Source organism: Asterias amurensis, chromosome 5, assembly GCF_032118995.1.
Source record: "Asterias amurensis chromosome 5, ASM3211899v1".
NCBI lineage: Eukaryota > Metazoa > Echinodermata > Asteroidea > Forcipulatida > Asteriidae > Asterias > Asterias amurensis.
The window spans coordinates 15,471,912-15,490,848 of record NC_092652.1 but is presented as its reverse complement, the minus strand read 5'-3'; the positions used below and the strand labels follow the sequence as shown (position 1 = coordinate 15,490,848).

At 36.9% G+C, this 18,937-nt stretch overlaps 1 protein-coding gene across 5 annotated transcripts in view; it reads right to left on the bottom strand.

The window, feature by feature from the left end:
• Positions 1–1,375: 1,375 nt before the first annotated feature.
• The window catches only part of LOC139937206 (TBC1 domain family member 5-like), a 40,164-nt gene continuing 22,602 nt past the window's right edge, over positions 1,376–18,937 (bottom strand). For 3 of the 5 annotated variants that reach the window (XM_071932286.1, XM_071932281.1, XM_071932283.1), the window contains 10 exons: positions 17,149–17,169; positions 15,140–15,190; positions 14,099–14,347; positions 13,201–13,343; positions 12,382–12,488; positions 11,702–11,981; positions 10,248–10,495; positions 8,976–9,078; positions 7,827–7,906; positions 1,376–7,214 (listed from right to left, as the gene is read on the bottom strand). In XM_071932286.1, coding sequence (XP_071788387.1) covers positions 6,825–7,214; positions 7,827–7,906; positions 8,976–9,078; positions 10,248–10,495; positions 11,702–11,981; positions 12,382–12,488; positions 13,201–13,343; positions 14,099–14,347; positions 15,140–15,190; positions 17,149–17,169 — 1,672 coding nt within the window. In that variant the 3' untranslated portion in view covers positions 1,376–6,824. The remainder of the gene's footprint in view (positions 7,215–7,826; positions 7,907–8,975; positions 9,079–10,247; positions 10,496–11,701; positions 11,982–12,381; positions 12,489–13,200; positions 13,344–14,098; positions 14,348–15,139; positions 15,191–17,148; positions 17,170–18,937) is intronic. The other 2 variants (XM_071932282.1, XM_071932285.1) reach the window with 1 other exon arrangement.

The following is an 18,937-nucleotide window of genomic DNA, read 5'->3' as shown; positions in this document are numbered from 1 at the left end:
TGTGTGTACAACGAACGCAATACATGGAATGATGATATCATGTGCGTGAGCAAATTACACCAACCGAGGGCGCAATTTACATAACTGGTAATTGGCCTTGCATATTTTACTGGCGTTTGATATATAGAGGTTGAACCATAGCTCTATGGGTTGAACACTCTCGCCTGGCCACCCGCCCAACACTATTAACTAAGACTGACCATGGACTGACCTAATGTAAAAACGGCAAAAACAAGCCCTAACTTCACGGTGAAAGTCCTCCTCCATCTTTTGTAACAAAATCAAAATGAAGTTTGAATCTTGATCTGTCGACGAATACATTTTGGCAGGTTGGCCATTGAGAATGTTGCCACCCCACTGATAGACGGAAATAAAATCCCCTGTGCTTTTTTAGATATGTTGCAAGTTTTAACCATTTTGTGGTTTACCAAGCCAAAATAAGGACTAACAAGTCTCCTCAAACAGAAAACCCAAGGTTGTTATAACTTGCCATACTTTTGCACAATCTGTTTGAGACCCCGTAAAACTTATCCCTAGGGAGTCTCAAATAGATTGTGCAAATGATTTGTACAAAAATTTAATGGGGCTTAACAAAAAGTAAAGTGTCAAATTAAATGAACTCTATCTCAAGCCAATACTTGAGCCTCACAGACTTGGCCCAAGCATAGAGCAAGGAACATTGTCACTCAGTGACACAATCTGATCTTTACAACACGAAAACAATGTGACATTGTAATAACTTAAGATTGTGAGATTGAAAATACAGTGCCCTTAACATTATAACCTTATAATATCTCTGATGATTTCTGTTAATACAGAGGTAGGCACTGGACACCTTTGGTAATATTGTCAAAGACCAGTCTTCTCACCTAGTGTAATACACAAAAAAACAAACCAGTAACAATTTGAACTTCAAAGTTGCGAGAGATTAGAAGGAAACACACAATGTAACACAGGGTGTGCCTTCAGATGCTTGATTTTGTGAACTCAAAAGCTGAGGTCTCGAAATCAATTAAAATATTTTAGTGAGAAATAAATAACTTCGTTCTAAAAAAAACTCTGTTACTTCAGAGGGAGCCCTTTCTCACAATGTGTTATAAACAGATCTCCATTACTCATTCCCAAATAAGTTTTTATGCTAACAATAATTGTTGAGTGTCCAATGCCTTTAACAACTTATAACACTTTACTGATAACAAAGCTGTTTTCCACATTTTTTGTATGTGTTATGGTTGATAAAGGGGTTGCATTTGCTACTGTAAAAAAGACACAATTTTTTTATAACCCTTATAATGCCTCTCAAACAGTTAATAAACAAGCGAACCAAACACATTCTTTTCAAAATCCCTCAAAATAAGCAATGACTCAAAAACAAACCTTTGATTTAGCACATTTCTTTCATTTTAATATTTCTTTTGTGTTGTCATAAAACAAAAAGCATTTCTGAAAATACATACAACATACTTAATATTTACCATATAGGTGTATTTTACACAAAATATAGCACTTAAAATAAATCTGATAATGCATAACTATTGTTTTCTCATGTCTAGCCATCCATACATCATACTTTTGCTACACAATTTGGGGGTTTGTCTTCTGATAGAAACTAAGGTGCAACTTATGGGTATGTGCATTGTGACTCCGACTGTTTATGCACAGAGCTCTACTGTGGGGCACGTCTAAACAAGACCATTCTGCACCAATTGTGTAGGAAAATCCATTGACAGATGAACATCTTTTGAAGCTTTTGGTAACAGCTTTTTGTCTTTTTAATAAAATGAAAATGTTGTGGATATTAATGTATTTTACTTCATCTGCAAAAGACTTTATTCTTCTATAAGGGTGTGAACATTGTTTTTTGGAAGAGTATTATCAAGTATTTTGGTGTTTAGGAAACACATGACTGGTTCATTTTTGTCCCCAAGCAAATAACAATTTCCCAGCATAAAACAACATTAATTTTTTTATTTCTTATGTTTGATTTTTGATTTTGATTTTTGCTACAAAGCAAAGAAATGTTATTAGATGCACCTTACAGTTAAGAAAGCACAATCATTTTTTAGTTGCCAGGTGTCTTTGACTATGTTCAACTTTCATTCTTAATTTCAAACGATCACCCATTGAAAATGATTGTATTACCAGTATTACCATTACCTCCATTGATGCAGTTATATGTGACTTTGCATTCATTCTAGTCAGCAATATAATTATGTTGTACTTGAAAGCTGGAATCCCACAGCCCCAGATTACAGCCTGTTGGTTGTTTTTGTGTTTTCCCCATAGAAATAAAACCCGGAGACACCGAGAGTCTCATTGTGGGTGCGGTTTAGTTGTGAGACCATTTCTATGGACGCGCGTATGTCATTTTTTTATGCGAATATGGTAAAATATTTTGCCATACAATGATGTCATCATTGACCAATGAACACACTAGAAATGGTCTATATGCGCTGACATCTTGCTATTTTGCCATACACGTATGTCACGTGATGCTCATTTTGCCATACACGCATGTCACACGATGATCATGACACAGCTGGTGGCTGAGCTCAGCGTTCTCCGGGTTCTAATTCTATGGTTTTCCCCCAGGACTTGGCAAATGCTGAATAAATATGGCAGGCACGATATTTGGTCCTTGGAAAAAGGTATGAACAAGTTCAAGGGCTGACCAACTAACTTATTCACATGGTGTAGGCTTTTATAGACTTTTCAGACTGTCTAATCACAGTTTTTCAATTTTTTTCTAAGGCAATAAAAGTATGCAATCAGACTTAAGCAGGAAAACCCTAATCCTGACAATATTTTGTCTGATAATAGTGGGGATAAAAACCAATGTTCTTTAGCCTTGATGCAATAATTATATCCAAACATTGAGAATTGGCTTTCTGCTTTCAGTTGGAACAATAAATAGTAATTTCAAGGTATTTCAGATGAAAACCAATTCTCATGAAGATTAATAGTCCTCAGTGTTAACACTTACACCTTGAAAAGCAGTGGGCACTATTGGTTGTTACTCAAAATAATCATTAGCATAAAACCTTACTTGGTAACAAGTAATGGGTAGAGGTTGATAGTATAAACCATTGTGAGAAACGGCTTACTCTGAAGTAACATAGTTTTCGACAAAGAAGTAATTTACAACGAGTTTGATTTTGAGCCCTCAGAATTAGATTTTGAGGTCTTGAAATCAAGCATCTGAAAGTACACAACTTAGTATGGCAAGGGTGTTTTTTCTCTCAATATTATATCGCAACTTCGACGACCAATTGAGCTCAAATTTTCACAGATTTGCTTATTTATTCAAATGTTGAGATACACCATGTGAGAAAAATAGTGTCCAGTGTCTTTAACTTGACTTACAAACACTTTTCCCTCAACATTGTGTTGTTGCATTGTTCCTTCTATGTTTGTCCAAAACTTTACTCAAGAGTTGTCCAAAATCTTTATTATTATAAGAAAGTACTCTAATACAAATGACGCAACCAACCTTAGTACTTTTCAAGACTGCTTACTAACTTTGTTTGTTGTAGTTACAAACCAACGTTTTCAAAGATATACAAATGCATCAATTACTTAGAAGTGGGAGCCCAATGCCAATGGCTAGAAATTTCTAAAATGTTGAATGTGTCTGAGTAATGGATAGAATCTCACCATACGAAGTTGTAATAAATCAGCCCCCATAAGTATAAAATGTTAACCATGACTATAACTGTCATTAAAGGCAATGGACACTATTGGTAATTACTCAAAATAATTATCAGCATAAAACATCACTTGGTAACGAGTCATGGGGAGAGGTTGGTGGTATAAAACATTGTGAGAAATGGCGCCCTCTAAAGTGATGTAGCTTTCGAGAAAGAAGTAATTTTCCACGAATTTGATTTTGAGACCTTAAGTTTAAATCAACCATCTAAATGCACACAACTTCGTGTGACAAGGGTGTTTTTTCTATCATTAATATCTCGCAACTTCCACGACCAATTGAGCTCAAGCTTTCACAGGTTTGTTATTTCATGCATATGACGAGAAGACTGGTCTTTGACAATTACCAATAGTGTCCACTGTCTTTAACGTCAACTGATTAAGTATTACCTGATTGTTTTCAAGTTTTTGGTAGACCTTTGTACGCACCTAAACGTTGAGCTTTGTGATGGCTCGTTCACGTCCAGTGATATTCAAAAGTAATGGACCAAATATCTAAGTCAGAGATCAAAAATTACGAGATGCACACACAGCATCACTCCACCCATAATTTCCATCCCCCAAAATAATATACCTCTGAAACAGTAGCCAATGATCACAAAACCATCCAAACAATACAAAGAGTACTTAATTGTTACATGAATGCTTAAAACCTTTCTTGGTGACGAGTTATGGGGAGAGGCTGATGGTATAAAACATTGTGAGAAACGGCTCCCTCTGAAGTGACGTAGTTTTTGAGAAAGCAGTGATTTTCCACAAATTTGATTTCAACTTTGGAATTTGAAGTCCCGAAATCAAGCATCTGGACGCGCACAAGTTGGTGTGACAAGGGCGTTTTTTTCTTTCATAGTTATCTCGCATCTCCGACGACCAATCAAACTCAAATTTTCACAGGTTTGTTATTTTATGCATATGTTAAGATACAGCAAGTGAGAAGACTGGTCTTTGACAATTACCAATAGTGTCCAGTGTATTTAACAGTTTTGATATCATTGACTCAATCTCGAAAATATTTTATTTAGAGGCATCAATAAAAAATCAATAGTTGTGTGTCATCTGTTTTCAATATCTCACTTAATGTTATTAATATACATGTAGGCAATGTGCAGAAGCAAAACAATGTTCTTTCAAATATTTAAATATGAAGCTTATAAAGCAAATTAAGTATTTGTATAATATTTATATATGGTTTTGCTTTTGTTTTTCTTGTTAATTTTGAAATGAATAGCAACAAATTGATTACAGCAGGGTTTGAACCTACGACCTCAAGATTAATGTACTCAGTAAACTGAGCTATCTAGCAATAGTCAATTTAGTCTCCCATTTTCGTCAATACCTCTGTTTTGGGTTGCCGGTCAGAAGCCATTGAACCAAGCTACAAGCTAACCATACCCATGACATACACTTGACCAAAGTATCGAAAGCATGGAATGCCATGCTTCCAGAAGTGCCTATTTTTTGCTTACTGTGAGCAGAGCCATGCAATTGGGCCCGGCTGTGTTACGTTTGTGTTATTTTTGTGCTCATCATCTTTCAATTTTTTACCCTTTTTCAGTTTATGTAAATTGTGAAAATTTGTTGAGTTAACCTTTAAAAATCTTAAAAACTTAAGACTCAACAAATAACCGTTTCTTTCTTAAAACAGATAACATCCTCATCTACATGTAGTAACTATTATTGATGCCATGGGCAACCATTATTGTACCAAATTATAAATGAGACAGATCACACGACCGTGGGCAAAAGAAAAAAGACCTTCAAGCTAACACCATAGACAATAAACTCTACCAACAAAATTTTCCCCTTAAAACATCTTATTTAATAATATATTATGTTTTTCTTTTAAAAACAAAGGCCAATATTTATCATCTAAGTCATTCAAAAGAATAACCGAGGGTCAAACAAAATAACACGTCTTTCTGGTTATCTATCCCGTCCTAGATACTCTCACCTACTACATAATTGTATTGACACTACAGATAAAATACAATCAAACGAATCCACCCAAGGATTTGGATAACTTTCCAGAATTGCAAGGTAATAAGTTTTGGGGTTTTTGGGGGATAGAAAAGAAAATTCATAAAATTAAATTGGCTTTGTTTCACTGTATCTTTAAAGGCACTGGACACTATTGGTGATTAATCAAAATAATTGTCAAACCTTACTTGGTAACAAGCAATATAGAGCTGTTAGTATAAAACCTTGTGAGCAACGGCTACCTCTGTTTTCGTAGTTTTCGAGAAAGGAGTAAATTTCCACGAATTTGATTTGTATACCTCAGAATTAGATTTTGAGGTTCCGAAACCAAGCATCTCAAAGCACACAACCTCGTGTGACAAGAGTTTTTTTTTTCGTCCATTGTTATCTCACAACTTTGTCGACCAGTTTAATTCAAATTTTCACAAGTTTGTTGTTTATGCATATGTTGAGAAACACCAAGTGAGAAGACTAGTCTTTGAAAATTACCAATAGTGTCCAGTGTCTTTAAGGTGTGCACGCCTGAGAGAGGATGCCCTTACCTACGACAGCTTACAGAGTACTTTTTAACAATGGAACAATTCTACCCCACAAGGTTTTCTTTGATCTAGTGGTATCCAAAGGGAAAAGCAGGCTCCCACAAACCAAATCTGGAAGGTTGTGTGATTTGATGCAGGCCTTTCCAAGCTAGGACCTAGACTTGTGGACAAGTCGTTAAATGTCTTTCGCGGTGATAGCGTTCCTACTCTCCCCCCCGATTCCCGCGGTATTCTACTACTGCTGTCAGCAAGCAGCAGTTCGCGCGACTTGTCCACAAGTCTAGCTATGACCCCGTGTGCTGTGCATTCTGTGCTGGGCCAGACATATTGTGACCTTACAGAGAAGTTCTTCTCTTCGTTGAACCAAAGTAAATGAGAAAATATTCAATTGCACTGCTAAGTAATTACTGTTAAGTAACGCACATAAGCTGTTCTTTCCAAGAACTTTACGTATTGCCTACCACTAACTGGTTTCAATTTGACAGTGACTTCTCGGTACCTAGTTGGGGGTGGAGAAATAATCAGTAAAGGATTGGTTGTCTTTATTTAAACATACAATATACCTATTTCTTAACTGTTCTTTATTATTAAAGTATGCATAAGTCAGTGGGCTTCACCATGTTCACTGGCTAACTCTCCATCATGGCTCGCACAAGACTGTTCACTCTCGTCCGTCGTCATTGAAATACTACCATTGTTATTGCACTCACTGGAATTCCAGGCGTCTGTCTGTTCAGACTGCTTGTCTGAGTCACTCATACTACTCGTCGGGGAGCACACTCCCCCTACGTTACTGTACATGTTCTCCAACTCAAGATTCCTTGTCTGGTTCTTGTCATTGTCCAGATATGTTTCTCGTGATGCGTCAATGTGTTTGACCGTTGGCGCAGAGTGCTCGTCATCTTTACCGTAATAATCGTCGTTAATCTTCAAGTCCTCTTGCTCTTCCATTCCTTGTGCAAATTTCAGAGTTCCTTTGAGAATGTCTTTGACCTGTCAAGAAAATATACAATCAAATATCTGATTTTTTTCGAACGCTCATTCTCATGATGCTATTACCTGAAAAAGTGATCTCTGTTCAAACATTTGATTCTTGTTTTGTGATTGCAGCTGTTCTGTCCTCTTGTAGCACCGTTTCACTTTGTTATGATCAGTCTTTACATAGTACTGTCAATTGGCTTACAAATCAGCAACACCTTGACAAAACCCATTCTCTGACCCTAACTTTAAACCCAAGAAAATGTTTACATTGTGGCTACAACTCATACAACAACTGATTGAGTTAGGAACTACGGAAGAGGTGGGTTTTTAATTGAATTGTGAATTTTGCAAAATTTTGACCCTTTTTTATTTTACCATCATTGCAACAGTACGATCTTTCTTTTTTCCAATGATGGTAAGCTTGGGTATGGTCGGTGAACATAAACAAAACTACACCTTACTAAAAAAAATGGCCTTTGTGATCCGGCTTTAGAGTTTTTGTGTGTTATCTTGGGCGGCTAAAATTATCATTGGGGCTCAAACACATTATAGTGCACAGTCGACTATAAAAGCTGCTATTGGGGCTAGAAGGTTAAACTGATAAGCCCTAATCCCAAAGGTTACCTGTTTGAGACCAGCAACAGCTAGAAGTAATTCATCTTCTTGAGTGAGTTTTAGTTTGACCATCTCATCTTGTACTTGCACTGCAAACAAAAATTTGTCACTTGGTTACATGTATGTCATAAAAATAATAATAAACACTGAACTCAGTGACGCTCATGGTGCTCCATATCAAGTTACATATCAAGTCACATTTCCTGCATTTACAAAATATGAATGGGCATTAAAGGAACACGTTGCCTTGGATCGGTCGAGTTGGTCTTTGAAAAGCTTTCTGTAACCGTTTGTTATAAAATGCATACGGGTAGAAAGATGTTGTAAAAGTAGAATACAATGATCTACACAAATATGCCTCGACATTGCGTGGTTTTCTTTTTACCTCATCGACTAACACGGTCAGCCATTTATGGGAGTCAAATTTTTGACTCCCATAAATGGCCGATCATGTTAGTTCGCAACGTAATAGGAAAACTGTGCAATTTTGAGTGATACTTGTGTGGATCATTATATTCTACTTTTAAAACATCTTTCTAACCATATGCATTTCATAACAAACAGTTTCAAACGCTTTTTACAGACCAACCGTCCGATCCAAGGCAACGTGTTCCTTTAAGTACCTCTTATAGATGGCAGACTGTAGTACATGGAAACATGACTTAAATGCACTGGACACTATTGGTAATTACTCAAAATAATTATTAGCATAAAACCTTTTGGTTACAAGTAATGGGGAGAGGTTGATAGTATAAAACATTGTGAGAAACGGCTCCCTCTGAAGTAACTTAGGTTTCGGGAAAGAAGTAATTTTCCACGAATTTGATTTTGAGACCTCAAGTTTAGAATTTGAGGTCTCGAAATCAAGCATCTGAAAGCACACAACTTCGTGTGACAAGGGTGTTTTTTCTTCCATTGTTATCTCAAAATTGACGACCAATTGAGCTAAACTTTTCACAGGTTTGTTATATTATGCATATGTTGAGATACACCAAGTGGGAAGACTGGTCTTTGACAATTACCAATAGTGTCCAGTGTCTTTAAAGTCTTTGAGCACTATGCAGCCATTCATTCAATACATCATTACATGACCATACCAAAGTTGCAAAGGCAAATAGTCTGGCTTCTTACAATTTTGAAACCATGAAGTGAACTTACTGAGGTGGGCTTCCATCTTAGTTGCACAATATCTACACATGTTCTGGAGGTCGTTCATCTTGCCTTGTAAAACTGCTACTTGCTGGTACAGGTCCGACTCAAGCTGTCAATGCACAAATGAAAACTCAAATTGAATAAGGCTGTTTATGTACTGGCAGCTACAGCTATGGCCACAACTGTAGCTAAGGGTGTTGCTAAGGACATTGTGTACTTCAACCATAGAGTCATATATAAGAACTACAAGGCGCACTAGTGATGCTTCTTGCACAAACGTGACAGGACTGCAAGGAGACACGCGCACCATTATGTACGCCCGTTGAATATGAAGTACAGGTTGGAATTTGTCTTTACTGAACGCTGACGCCATGCTGTTTTGTCAACATACAAAACGACCAGCTGCGCGCATGCCGGGTAGCGTATATAGTCCAGTGCGCCCTCTAGTTCTTATAAATAACTTTATGACTTCAACGCGACGATACGGTGATCCAGCCATAGCTGTAGCCTTTGCCAATAATTTGGACATTACTTTTAACATACACATTACTTTATATTACTTTATGTAGTAGCTCAAAAATAGTTACCTCCATAAGCAAAATAAAAAAGGTGGCAACTCAAGGTTAGCCTGGAGGTTTTTGTTTTATTGGATTATGCGGGTTACTTGAGTTACAACTTGTGTACTTTTGCATTACTCCCTTAATGTCAATGTTGCACAAAATGGTCAATACTTAATTGGGAAACCAAAGTAGCTACAACAACAGATGGACCGGAAAAATTTCACATTGGCAACCAAGAACAGGGGAGAGGAAACGATGCAGATGGAAAGAGAGGTACAGAATCGACATCACATCCTATCTGGATACTACATGGATAATACAAGGACAAAACGGAGGAAAATGGCGAGCACATGAAGAGGGCTACATGAACATGTACATGAGATACTGGGATGAACACAGCCTAGGCAAGGCAAAGCAAGGCAAGGCTATTAATTTTGGTTTAAATACCAATATCCACAAATGTGTGTTAGCACTGCATACCACTGTATACTCAGTACTTCCCAAGGTCTGTGAACAAAATCACAGGCATATTACTCGGGTAGGATTCGAACCCACGACCTTTGCAACTCTACAGCAGTGTCTTAATACCACCAATACACATCCGGTAAAAACCAAAGTTAATATTCTTTATCCCCGATGTAAATTCTTATCTATTGATTGAGGTTAGGCTAGTAACAAGTTTGACACTGAGTCTCCACGCCACTACATTCCCCCTTACCTCTCGCTGCTGGTTCTTCTTTCCCCCACCTCTAGATTTAGAGAACAATCCTCCCTGGTTCTCCCTGCGCTGTACACCTCCACTTATCCCCATCACAGCATCTGAACTGAACGACTGCATATTGGTGTCTTGTGTTGGGGTTGCTGCTTTGACCTTCAGAGGTCGAGACTTGACCTCTGACACCAAGTCTGCTGAGGCGGCCAGAGGATGAGATGATGCGTTTAAGTTGGAGGAATCTATGTCAATCACTAAGGAAAGAAACCAATCATTTATGGAATTAAAACAACAAAACATAACATAACATAACAATTAAAATATACAAGCGATATTCCATCAAGATAATAGCGCATTGGAAGGCAATTAGTATGGAAAAAGGTGAGTCTTAAGAACTTTAAGAAATGTAGATAGAGTAAAAGATTCCTAATGGCATAGGAGGACAACCTTCCATTAAGAAGTATTCCATTCATTTTGACCGTCGTTGCAAATATTCAGAGAAGCGATGGCCATTGATATTTACAAAAACTCGCCACACATAAACTATCACAAAGTGTATGCTCTATCCAAATCCTGACTTTCTCTAATAATAAAAAAAATGGTGTGTCGACAAACACAATCGCACTGACATTCATCTCATTCATCTTGAGTTATTATTCAGAATTGTTCTTTGTTTTAGCCATAATGACCTTGACATTTGACCATGGGGTAAAACAACAATAAGCTTTATGGGGATACAAAGACTAATCCACACATCAATTTTGGAATTGATATGCCACGTCCTTCTTGAGTCTCAGACAACGATTGCGCATAAACTAGCAGACACACACATGGAATGACAAGTCAAATACTATGCCCCTTCGACTTGCTTCAACAGGCGGGGCATAAAAAAACCTTCAACACCCGACCATGGGCCACGGATGATGGCTACCCTACACCAATACATAAAGACAGCAAAAAAAGTAACAAGTCTGTTGTTAAATCACCTATATTTTTTAAAAATTGTTACTCATTTTCTAAAAATGAAAATACCAGGAGACGGACAATTTTATTTGGGTGATTTTGACACCTTGTTTGTTACAATCTGTCAAGTATTGATGTCGCTGTATGTGCTTACAGGTGAAAAGTGCACATTTCCATTGTTGCAGTAACTCCTTTTGGCATGATTGATCTCTCCTCTGATTCAGCGTGAACCTAATAGAGGAAATTTTGAAAAGCTGTTCTTGTCAATAGGAGTTACTGTAACAATGGAAATGGGCACTTTTCACCTGTAAGCAGATACCGCGACAACAATTCTCGACTGATTGAACTACCAAGTTGTCAAAATCACCGTAATTAAATTGTCCGTGTCCTGGTGTATTAATTTTTAGAATACGAGTAACAATTTTAAAATTATAGGTGATTTTACAACAGCTGAGTTTCTGTTGTTGCTGTCTTTATATCAATACATCTAACCTTACCATCTAAAGACCTCGTCTTCTCAATCTTTCCTCCATCAGTCTGCTGTCGACCCTTCGTAGTAATCCTCTTCAGACTATTCAGACCAGATGTCATAACAGACGAGGTCTTATTCCTAAAGTTTGTTGCAGAGGTTGATGAGTTGATTGAACTCCCTTGTACAGCTCCCACAGCTCCATTGGAGTAGGACCGACGTGAGGGTCTGGAGCTAGATGGAATGACGACTCCTGCATCACTCTGCTGCAGGATCTGGAACTGATAATTGGCTGGGCGAGGATACTTCTAAAATGTACAAAATCAAAAGTTTATAAGAAAAATGATTGAGGTGAATGTATTTAATAATGCAGAAGGCAAACATCATTTGATTAAAGACACTGGACACTATTGGTAATTGTCAAAGACCAGTCTTCTCACTTACTGTGTCCCAACATATGCCTAGTTTTAAAGGGCCTGCTACAGTTAGCTTGAAAATTTGCTTGCTGTTAAGCAGCATTATAAAAGTGGCCCCTAGATTAAAGAAAATTTTATTCAGGAATGTATGTAGGTTCTAACAAAGTAAATCAAGGTAGATCACATTCCCCAACATCCTGATGTTCAATCATCACCGAGTCAGCAGTGAATCATCAGAAACCATCACAAACAAAAAATACATTTAACAGACAAAATGGAGTACACATGTTACCTTAGGGTCACGTAAGTGAAGTGCTTTATCAACCAGACAGCGTACATCACCAACCATAGGGAAGCGCATAAGTAGTGTCATGCAATCTGCATAATCACCTGCCAACACTAAAAGAAATATAACACAACAAAATAAATCATATGATTTGTAAACAAGGGAATAAAAGGGTAGGGACGAATTCCTAAACGGCAGGGTCAGGGCCGTGCAATAAAGGCCCGAGTTGAAGGCGAGGGCCTTTCTCCCACTGCCACGACCCTGCAAGGTTTTAAACGGCCATTTAAGAACGAGCCACTACTCTTTTATTCCCAGTCACAAATGCCCTTATGTTAAAAAAAAAACTAAAAAAAACACAATACCACACATTGACAATCTGCATCGTAGCAAAAATTTGAGGTTCGGACATAATAAAATTGTCGTACATGAGCTTGCACGTCCGAAACGCGAAAGCCAGCTGGTCTTAAACAGCTCCAGCTTTATCAACCGTTTAAACACCCCCACGTGACGTGCTCTCCACCAATAGGAGTAGCGAAACTGTCCAGGGTATTTATGAATACTAAATAAGGCATTATGAAAAACAAAGGAACTAATATTTTAGGTTTTAAATTGATTTAAAGTAAACTCTCATCCAAAATTAAAACTCAAAAAGACATTAGAGTATAAAATGGATACTCGCACAGTAAGCAAAGATCAGCTGTGTTAAGAAGCAGCTCTGTGAAATTTGGCCCTCGTGATCAATGAATGCAGTTTAATGTGAAGTGGGAGTAGCTCACAGTGAAACTACGGAACAGAACTACCCAAGAACATGAACTTGAAACTTACACAATTCTCTAACAAGGATCAGCATAGCTACAAAGATGTAGTCAATTAGATCTAGCGTTTGGCTGTCAGCAAATATTGTATCCCAGAGAACTAACAGATCTTGAAGGGTGAATTCACGACCAAAGAGTAGCCGGATCCAACGTCTGAGAGGACACAATGCAAGAAATAAATGTTAAGCATTAAATTATACTCTAGGTTTTCCCAGCCAATCTCAACAAAAACTCATTCAGAATTACTATAGATAATAGTCAACTTGTGTGTGCAACCATGTAATAATTCTCTATTGAGGGAGTGTAGGCTCTGAAAAGAGCCGGTTTGGTCTCGACGATTCAAACAGTATACTCTGCTCGTCTTCATGGTTGTACCCGCAAATTTACTATTATCTATAGTTTCTTATTATCCTTCACACCATCCATCCTTCAAACATCACTTAATAACCCATTCATTTTAACACCTGGCTCATTCTTTTTTGTTTAAAAATGAATGCTCTGTTGAATCAGCATTCAAGAGTCAAAAGGAGCGACTCAAATTCGCCAGTTTCACTGGACAAATTCAAGGCCATTCAATTTCATTAGGCTGCAAGACTTGCAGACCACTTGCAGGCACTGCATGTCAAAGAAGCACTTCGATAGTACAACACATCTTATTGTTTCTCAAGAAATTATTTGGAAATTGACAGTGAAAGTTTTTTGTTCTTGGAGATTGCCTGGAATTGGTTGCCTATAAATTGCTCCTGGTGACTAACAAACATACTTGTATGTTGGTCCTTCACAAACAATTTCACAGGATAGCTGTTTGATACTTTCATTATAATTTGATTCAAATTGGCTGTTCTTTCTAAAAGCTGTCACCAATAAGACAAACCAAACAAATTACTTTTCCCTAATGGCTGACTTACATGCCAAATATTTGTGGTTGTATATCTAGTCTAGTAAGTTGTGTGTGTAGCTCACTGTCGTGACATTTCAGCACTACATCCTGTATCTTAGTGAGCTTCTTAATGAGTGGTGAAGATGGTGAACATTCAGGAGCCTTGGAGAATGGCGCGGCTGATTTGAAGTCTGAGTTTCTATTCATTAAGGACTCTTCACGAGTTCCATGTCGGTACCATGGTTCCATGGTGTCCATCAGATGAAAGAACATCATGCTGTCAGGCAAACAAACAGATCATTACAAATATAATATTATTCAAGTAAACAAATTATTGATAACTCGCCTGGCTGACAACATCCCAGCTAAAAACGCTTGAAGTATCGCCATAAACTCCAGGGGAGTCCCAGCAACGGCTCCTGGCTGATTGATAACTTACATCGGCCAAAATCTATCAAAAATTTCTTCAAAGATTACCATCAACATAATTTGTTCACATTGATTTCAAAATATGGAGTCAAACATCCAGGGAAGTCATTACAGGACAGCAAGCAGCTTCTAGCAAAATGCCAACAATAGCTGCAAATTGCTGCAAGATTTGACCTTTTTCCACTCTTCAAAAAAGTCACAGTAAGGTCATGTCCTAACTTATCATATTCCAATGTTTTCCAAGTTTATATATAGAGCCAAATATCTATGTGTCAAATTCCATGCTTGTATCATCAACCCGCAATATTACCATCTACCTTTCGTACTACAAAGGGTTAAGGCCCGGTCACGCAGGCCTCGATAACAAGAGCGAAAATGAGAACGTTAAAAATGCACTTCCTCAATTGGTTGAATGAGCGTGGGCGTATTCTGGGTGGAGCATTTCAACCAATAGAATGCGTTCTCTTTTAATATTGTGATCGTTATGTTTTTGTTATCGCTGCAGTGTGACTTGGGCTTTAGCTTGGTAATTTGTTCATTTGGCCTGTCCACTACTTCAGTAACTTTCTTAACTTTTACTTAATAAAAGAAGAATTAAAAGGTTACAGACTCCAAGTGCTGCATTGAATTATACACTTACTAAGAATCATGTTCCAAGAAGTTAGGCTCCATTATTTCTTGCACTACCTCCCTGGAAACAAAAAGAAAGCAAGTCAAAGTGTTTTGTTATTAAATGACAAATAAAGACCAGTCTTATTGCACTTCATGATCCTACAAAACTCTAAATCTATTTGTGACAAGTTTTTGAAACATTAGTGCTAAAAGATGAAATGATTTGGAGATACAATCTACTGCGCACACAAACACACTCACTTCAAAGTTGATTGCCAATTTTCAAAATTGTAAACTTATTTTGTAATGCACATAATCACAAAAGGTACAATGTTGATCTATTATAATAATAATATCAAAGTCTTATATAGCGCACGTATCTACCAAACAAGGTACTCACGGCGTTAAGTATATACAAACTTTCAGAAAGATAGGTTATTGCAGTGATGGATTCTGAGACCCAATTATGTAGCACTTATAATGGTTTACAAGGTGCTATGGCGCATTAAGCAGCAACACCCAGGAACACCAGGGCGAACCCCTTCTCTTTTCGATAAGTGCACTGGGTTTGTTTACGTGCGTTATTATGAATTATTTCAGATTACCTTTGATCGTATCAATTTTATTAGTTTTTTAATATAGCAACTTGGAAATGGATCAGTCATCAATGATCCTCATAAAACTCTTCATGAAACTCTGTTTTCAAAGTCACAGCTATTTAAGAACTCTTTTACAAATTTGGACAGCTTTACTGAAAAACGAAGAAAAAAGTGGTGAGTTGTGACACTTGAATCTTTTGTCAAATATACGACTCTCAATAAAAATATATACCCTTCTCAGAGTTATTATAGATAAATATTTGGTTTGTATAAAACCATGGATAGAGGATCTGTAATGAAAGAAAGGCATGACTAAAATCCGAAGCAGAGGAAAATAAAAGCATGCAGTAAAACCAGTAAAACCCCTTAAAAAACCTGCAAAGTGCACAATGAGTGTGTACCATCACCTCCCAACCATTATTGTGCAGTAAATGAAGTGATCTAAAGCCCACCACACAAATATTTGTTTTCCCTATAACCTGACAGAATGTTTCAAAAACCTGCCAACTGTAAACAAATTGTCAATAATTTGAAAAGGTCTGCCACCAGAATAAAATACTGACCTCATTTTATCGCATAATGGAGTGGAGCACAAAGAGTTAAGACTAGTCTTATCTCAAATTAGGACGAGTTACTCGTCCTAACTTTATGACTAGCCTTAAGTTTTTAATATCTCCTGGGACTATTCATAAGTTACTAGTCCCCTAACTCTTTGTGACACCAATCCCAGGTTATATAAGAATCCCTTAATATCCCCATTCCTCTTATTCAATGTATTTCTTGGTGTGAATGTTTTCCTATAACACAGGTGTCCCCTACCCCCCGTGTTTCCAACATGTTACACGAAACAAAGATATATTTTGTTGTTGTGCCTATTTAGAGAAGCAAATCTAGGTGTGAACAAGAGGAAAGCAAGTGTTAGACTTTAAAGCAATTGTTAATAAAGCATTTAAGAATTTGTCACCATATAAGCCCAGATACACTCTGTTAAAAGTTAACTCTGAACATTAGGGATACTAGAAATCACCACAGCAGCATGACAATAATATCATCACTGTTCAATAATGAAGCAACAAATCCATACAAAATAAATCAACATTTGACACTAATTTTGTTCACGGTGACACATTCTTGCCGTTTTCAAAACATTTTTTTAGTGAAATTTTTGAAGATTGATTTTTCTTTATTTTGCAAACCAAAATGACCTATGGTACAAATATTTTTTTTCTCTTTGTTTGTTTGTTTGTTTGTTTTTTTTTTTTTGGGGGGGGGGACTTTTTTTTACAAATGTTTGGGAAAATATCTGAAAAAGAAGCAGTTGAGAAACTGAAAATCCAATCAGAAGAACAGAGGCAATAGTTGTATGAGTGCCTCAGATTGAAATCTGCTGAAACTCTATCAGAAAACAGTAGCAAAGAAAATAAACCATCAAAAATACCTTTCACCATGTAAATCCGTTCTTTAGAATCACGGGGAAGGAAAACAACATTAATCCTGTTAGTCTCTTGCAAATGAATAAATGAACTACATGAATAATCAAAACCGTGATGCATGTTGTTTGATATGCAATGTGTGGTAGCCTATGTCTTAGGAGTATGGCTGAACATAACTTACAAATTCAGGGCATACATTTTACAGTGGATGACAGGCCCCGAGGCCAGTACATGTAGTTGTGTTGAGCCAATAAGCCAGATCAAACAAGTCCGGCATTCTTGTTTTTATTTTTTAGTTAAAGATGAACACCTCAATGTGTAACATTTGAACAAAACAATAGTATGTTCCAGTGTTGACATTGGGTCTGATAAAATACATTTAAATTCTATTGAGTAATGACATAATGAAGTACACTTAAAACCCATTTTGCGCAGCAGGACACTAGTGACTAATTTGTCTTTTTTTTTTTAAATTAAAAAAACAATTTCTATTGAGCTTTACTCATATACATGTACAGTACATGTATGCACTCAAGTACCCTTCTACAGCAAAAGAACAATAATTTTGTAAAGTTTATCTTTAATGGATTTTGATCTTAGTTTTGTATGGATTTTGGGTAAACCTCAATATGATTTCATCATAAACAATACTGTGACAGTTAGCGCTGCAGTTCTTATATTAACATAAAAAAACGATGTCACTCCGTTGTCCCGGTACGGAACGTAAAAAGCCAATTAATTTTGGTGATTGTTCAAAATATCCTTCAGGCAATTCAGAAATTAAATGCCCATTTGTCACGTTCCGTCTAAAACACACATCTTTTATTAGTCAAATTTATACTTTTATACAAACAACAGCTGGCCATAAAGCACTACACTATGCTACAAGCTCAACTTGCCATTTAATGGGTTTCTAATAAAGGTTTGATCAAAATATTCTTTTAAGTTGCTTGAGGGTGCAGTTTGAGAAGCACGTAGGCTAAGCTGTGAATGGCTAAATGAATTGCTAGATTGGTTTCATTCTGGAAATACTCTGATGGGTTTATTTCTGCAGATGTTCATTTTGGTTTTGGTTTCAAAAAATACTGTTACAATATAAAGTAGGGAATTAATTGTGAGTGAATTGAGTATTGTCTTTTAGTTCTTTTTTTAGAATGTGATCATAAAGGTTTTTTCAAATCAGTATGCCTATTTTTGAAACCACTTGTTTGAAGCAGGTTTCCATACGATGTAAGGCTAGTTATTTGGTTCAATTAGTGCGTTAAGAAGGTTTCATTGGATCAGGTTGATTTTAATACAACTTTTAAACCCCTTGCATAACGCAAACTCTACACTGACACACACGTTTTCAAAGAACAGCTATTGTCTAATCATTTGCCTCTTTTGACCCCAGTGACGTCACACGCAAGGGGTCAATTGGGATGGTTGGAATTGGATCCTACTTACACCAGAAATGTAATAGGTTGGACTCAATCTAGGTGATTTGTCCAGGGATGAAATTTGATGAATTTGATGAATTTGAAGAAAATAGCTTGTGGGCCTGGGTTCCCCTTAATATTGTAAAGCCAAAACCTCTCAGATGTTCCATTACAGAATGTCTTTTAAAAGACTCTGTGCGTCATCAGCATTTATAAAACAAGAGATTTTGACACAATGTGGACTATTTCTTTCTTCCTTTGGTGACTGATTTACTTCCTTCAAGACAACTTTAAAGACACTATTGGTAATTACTCAAAATAATAATTAGCATAAAACCTTACTTGGTAACGAGTAATGGGGAGCTGTTGATAGTAT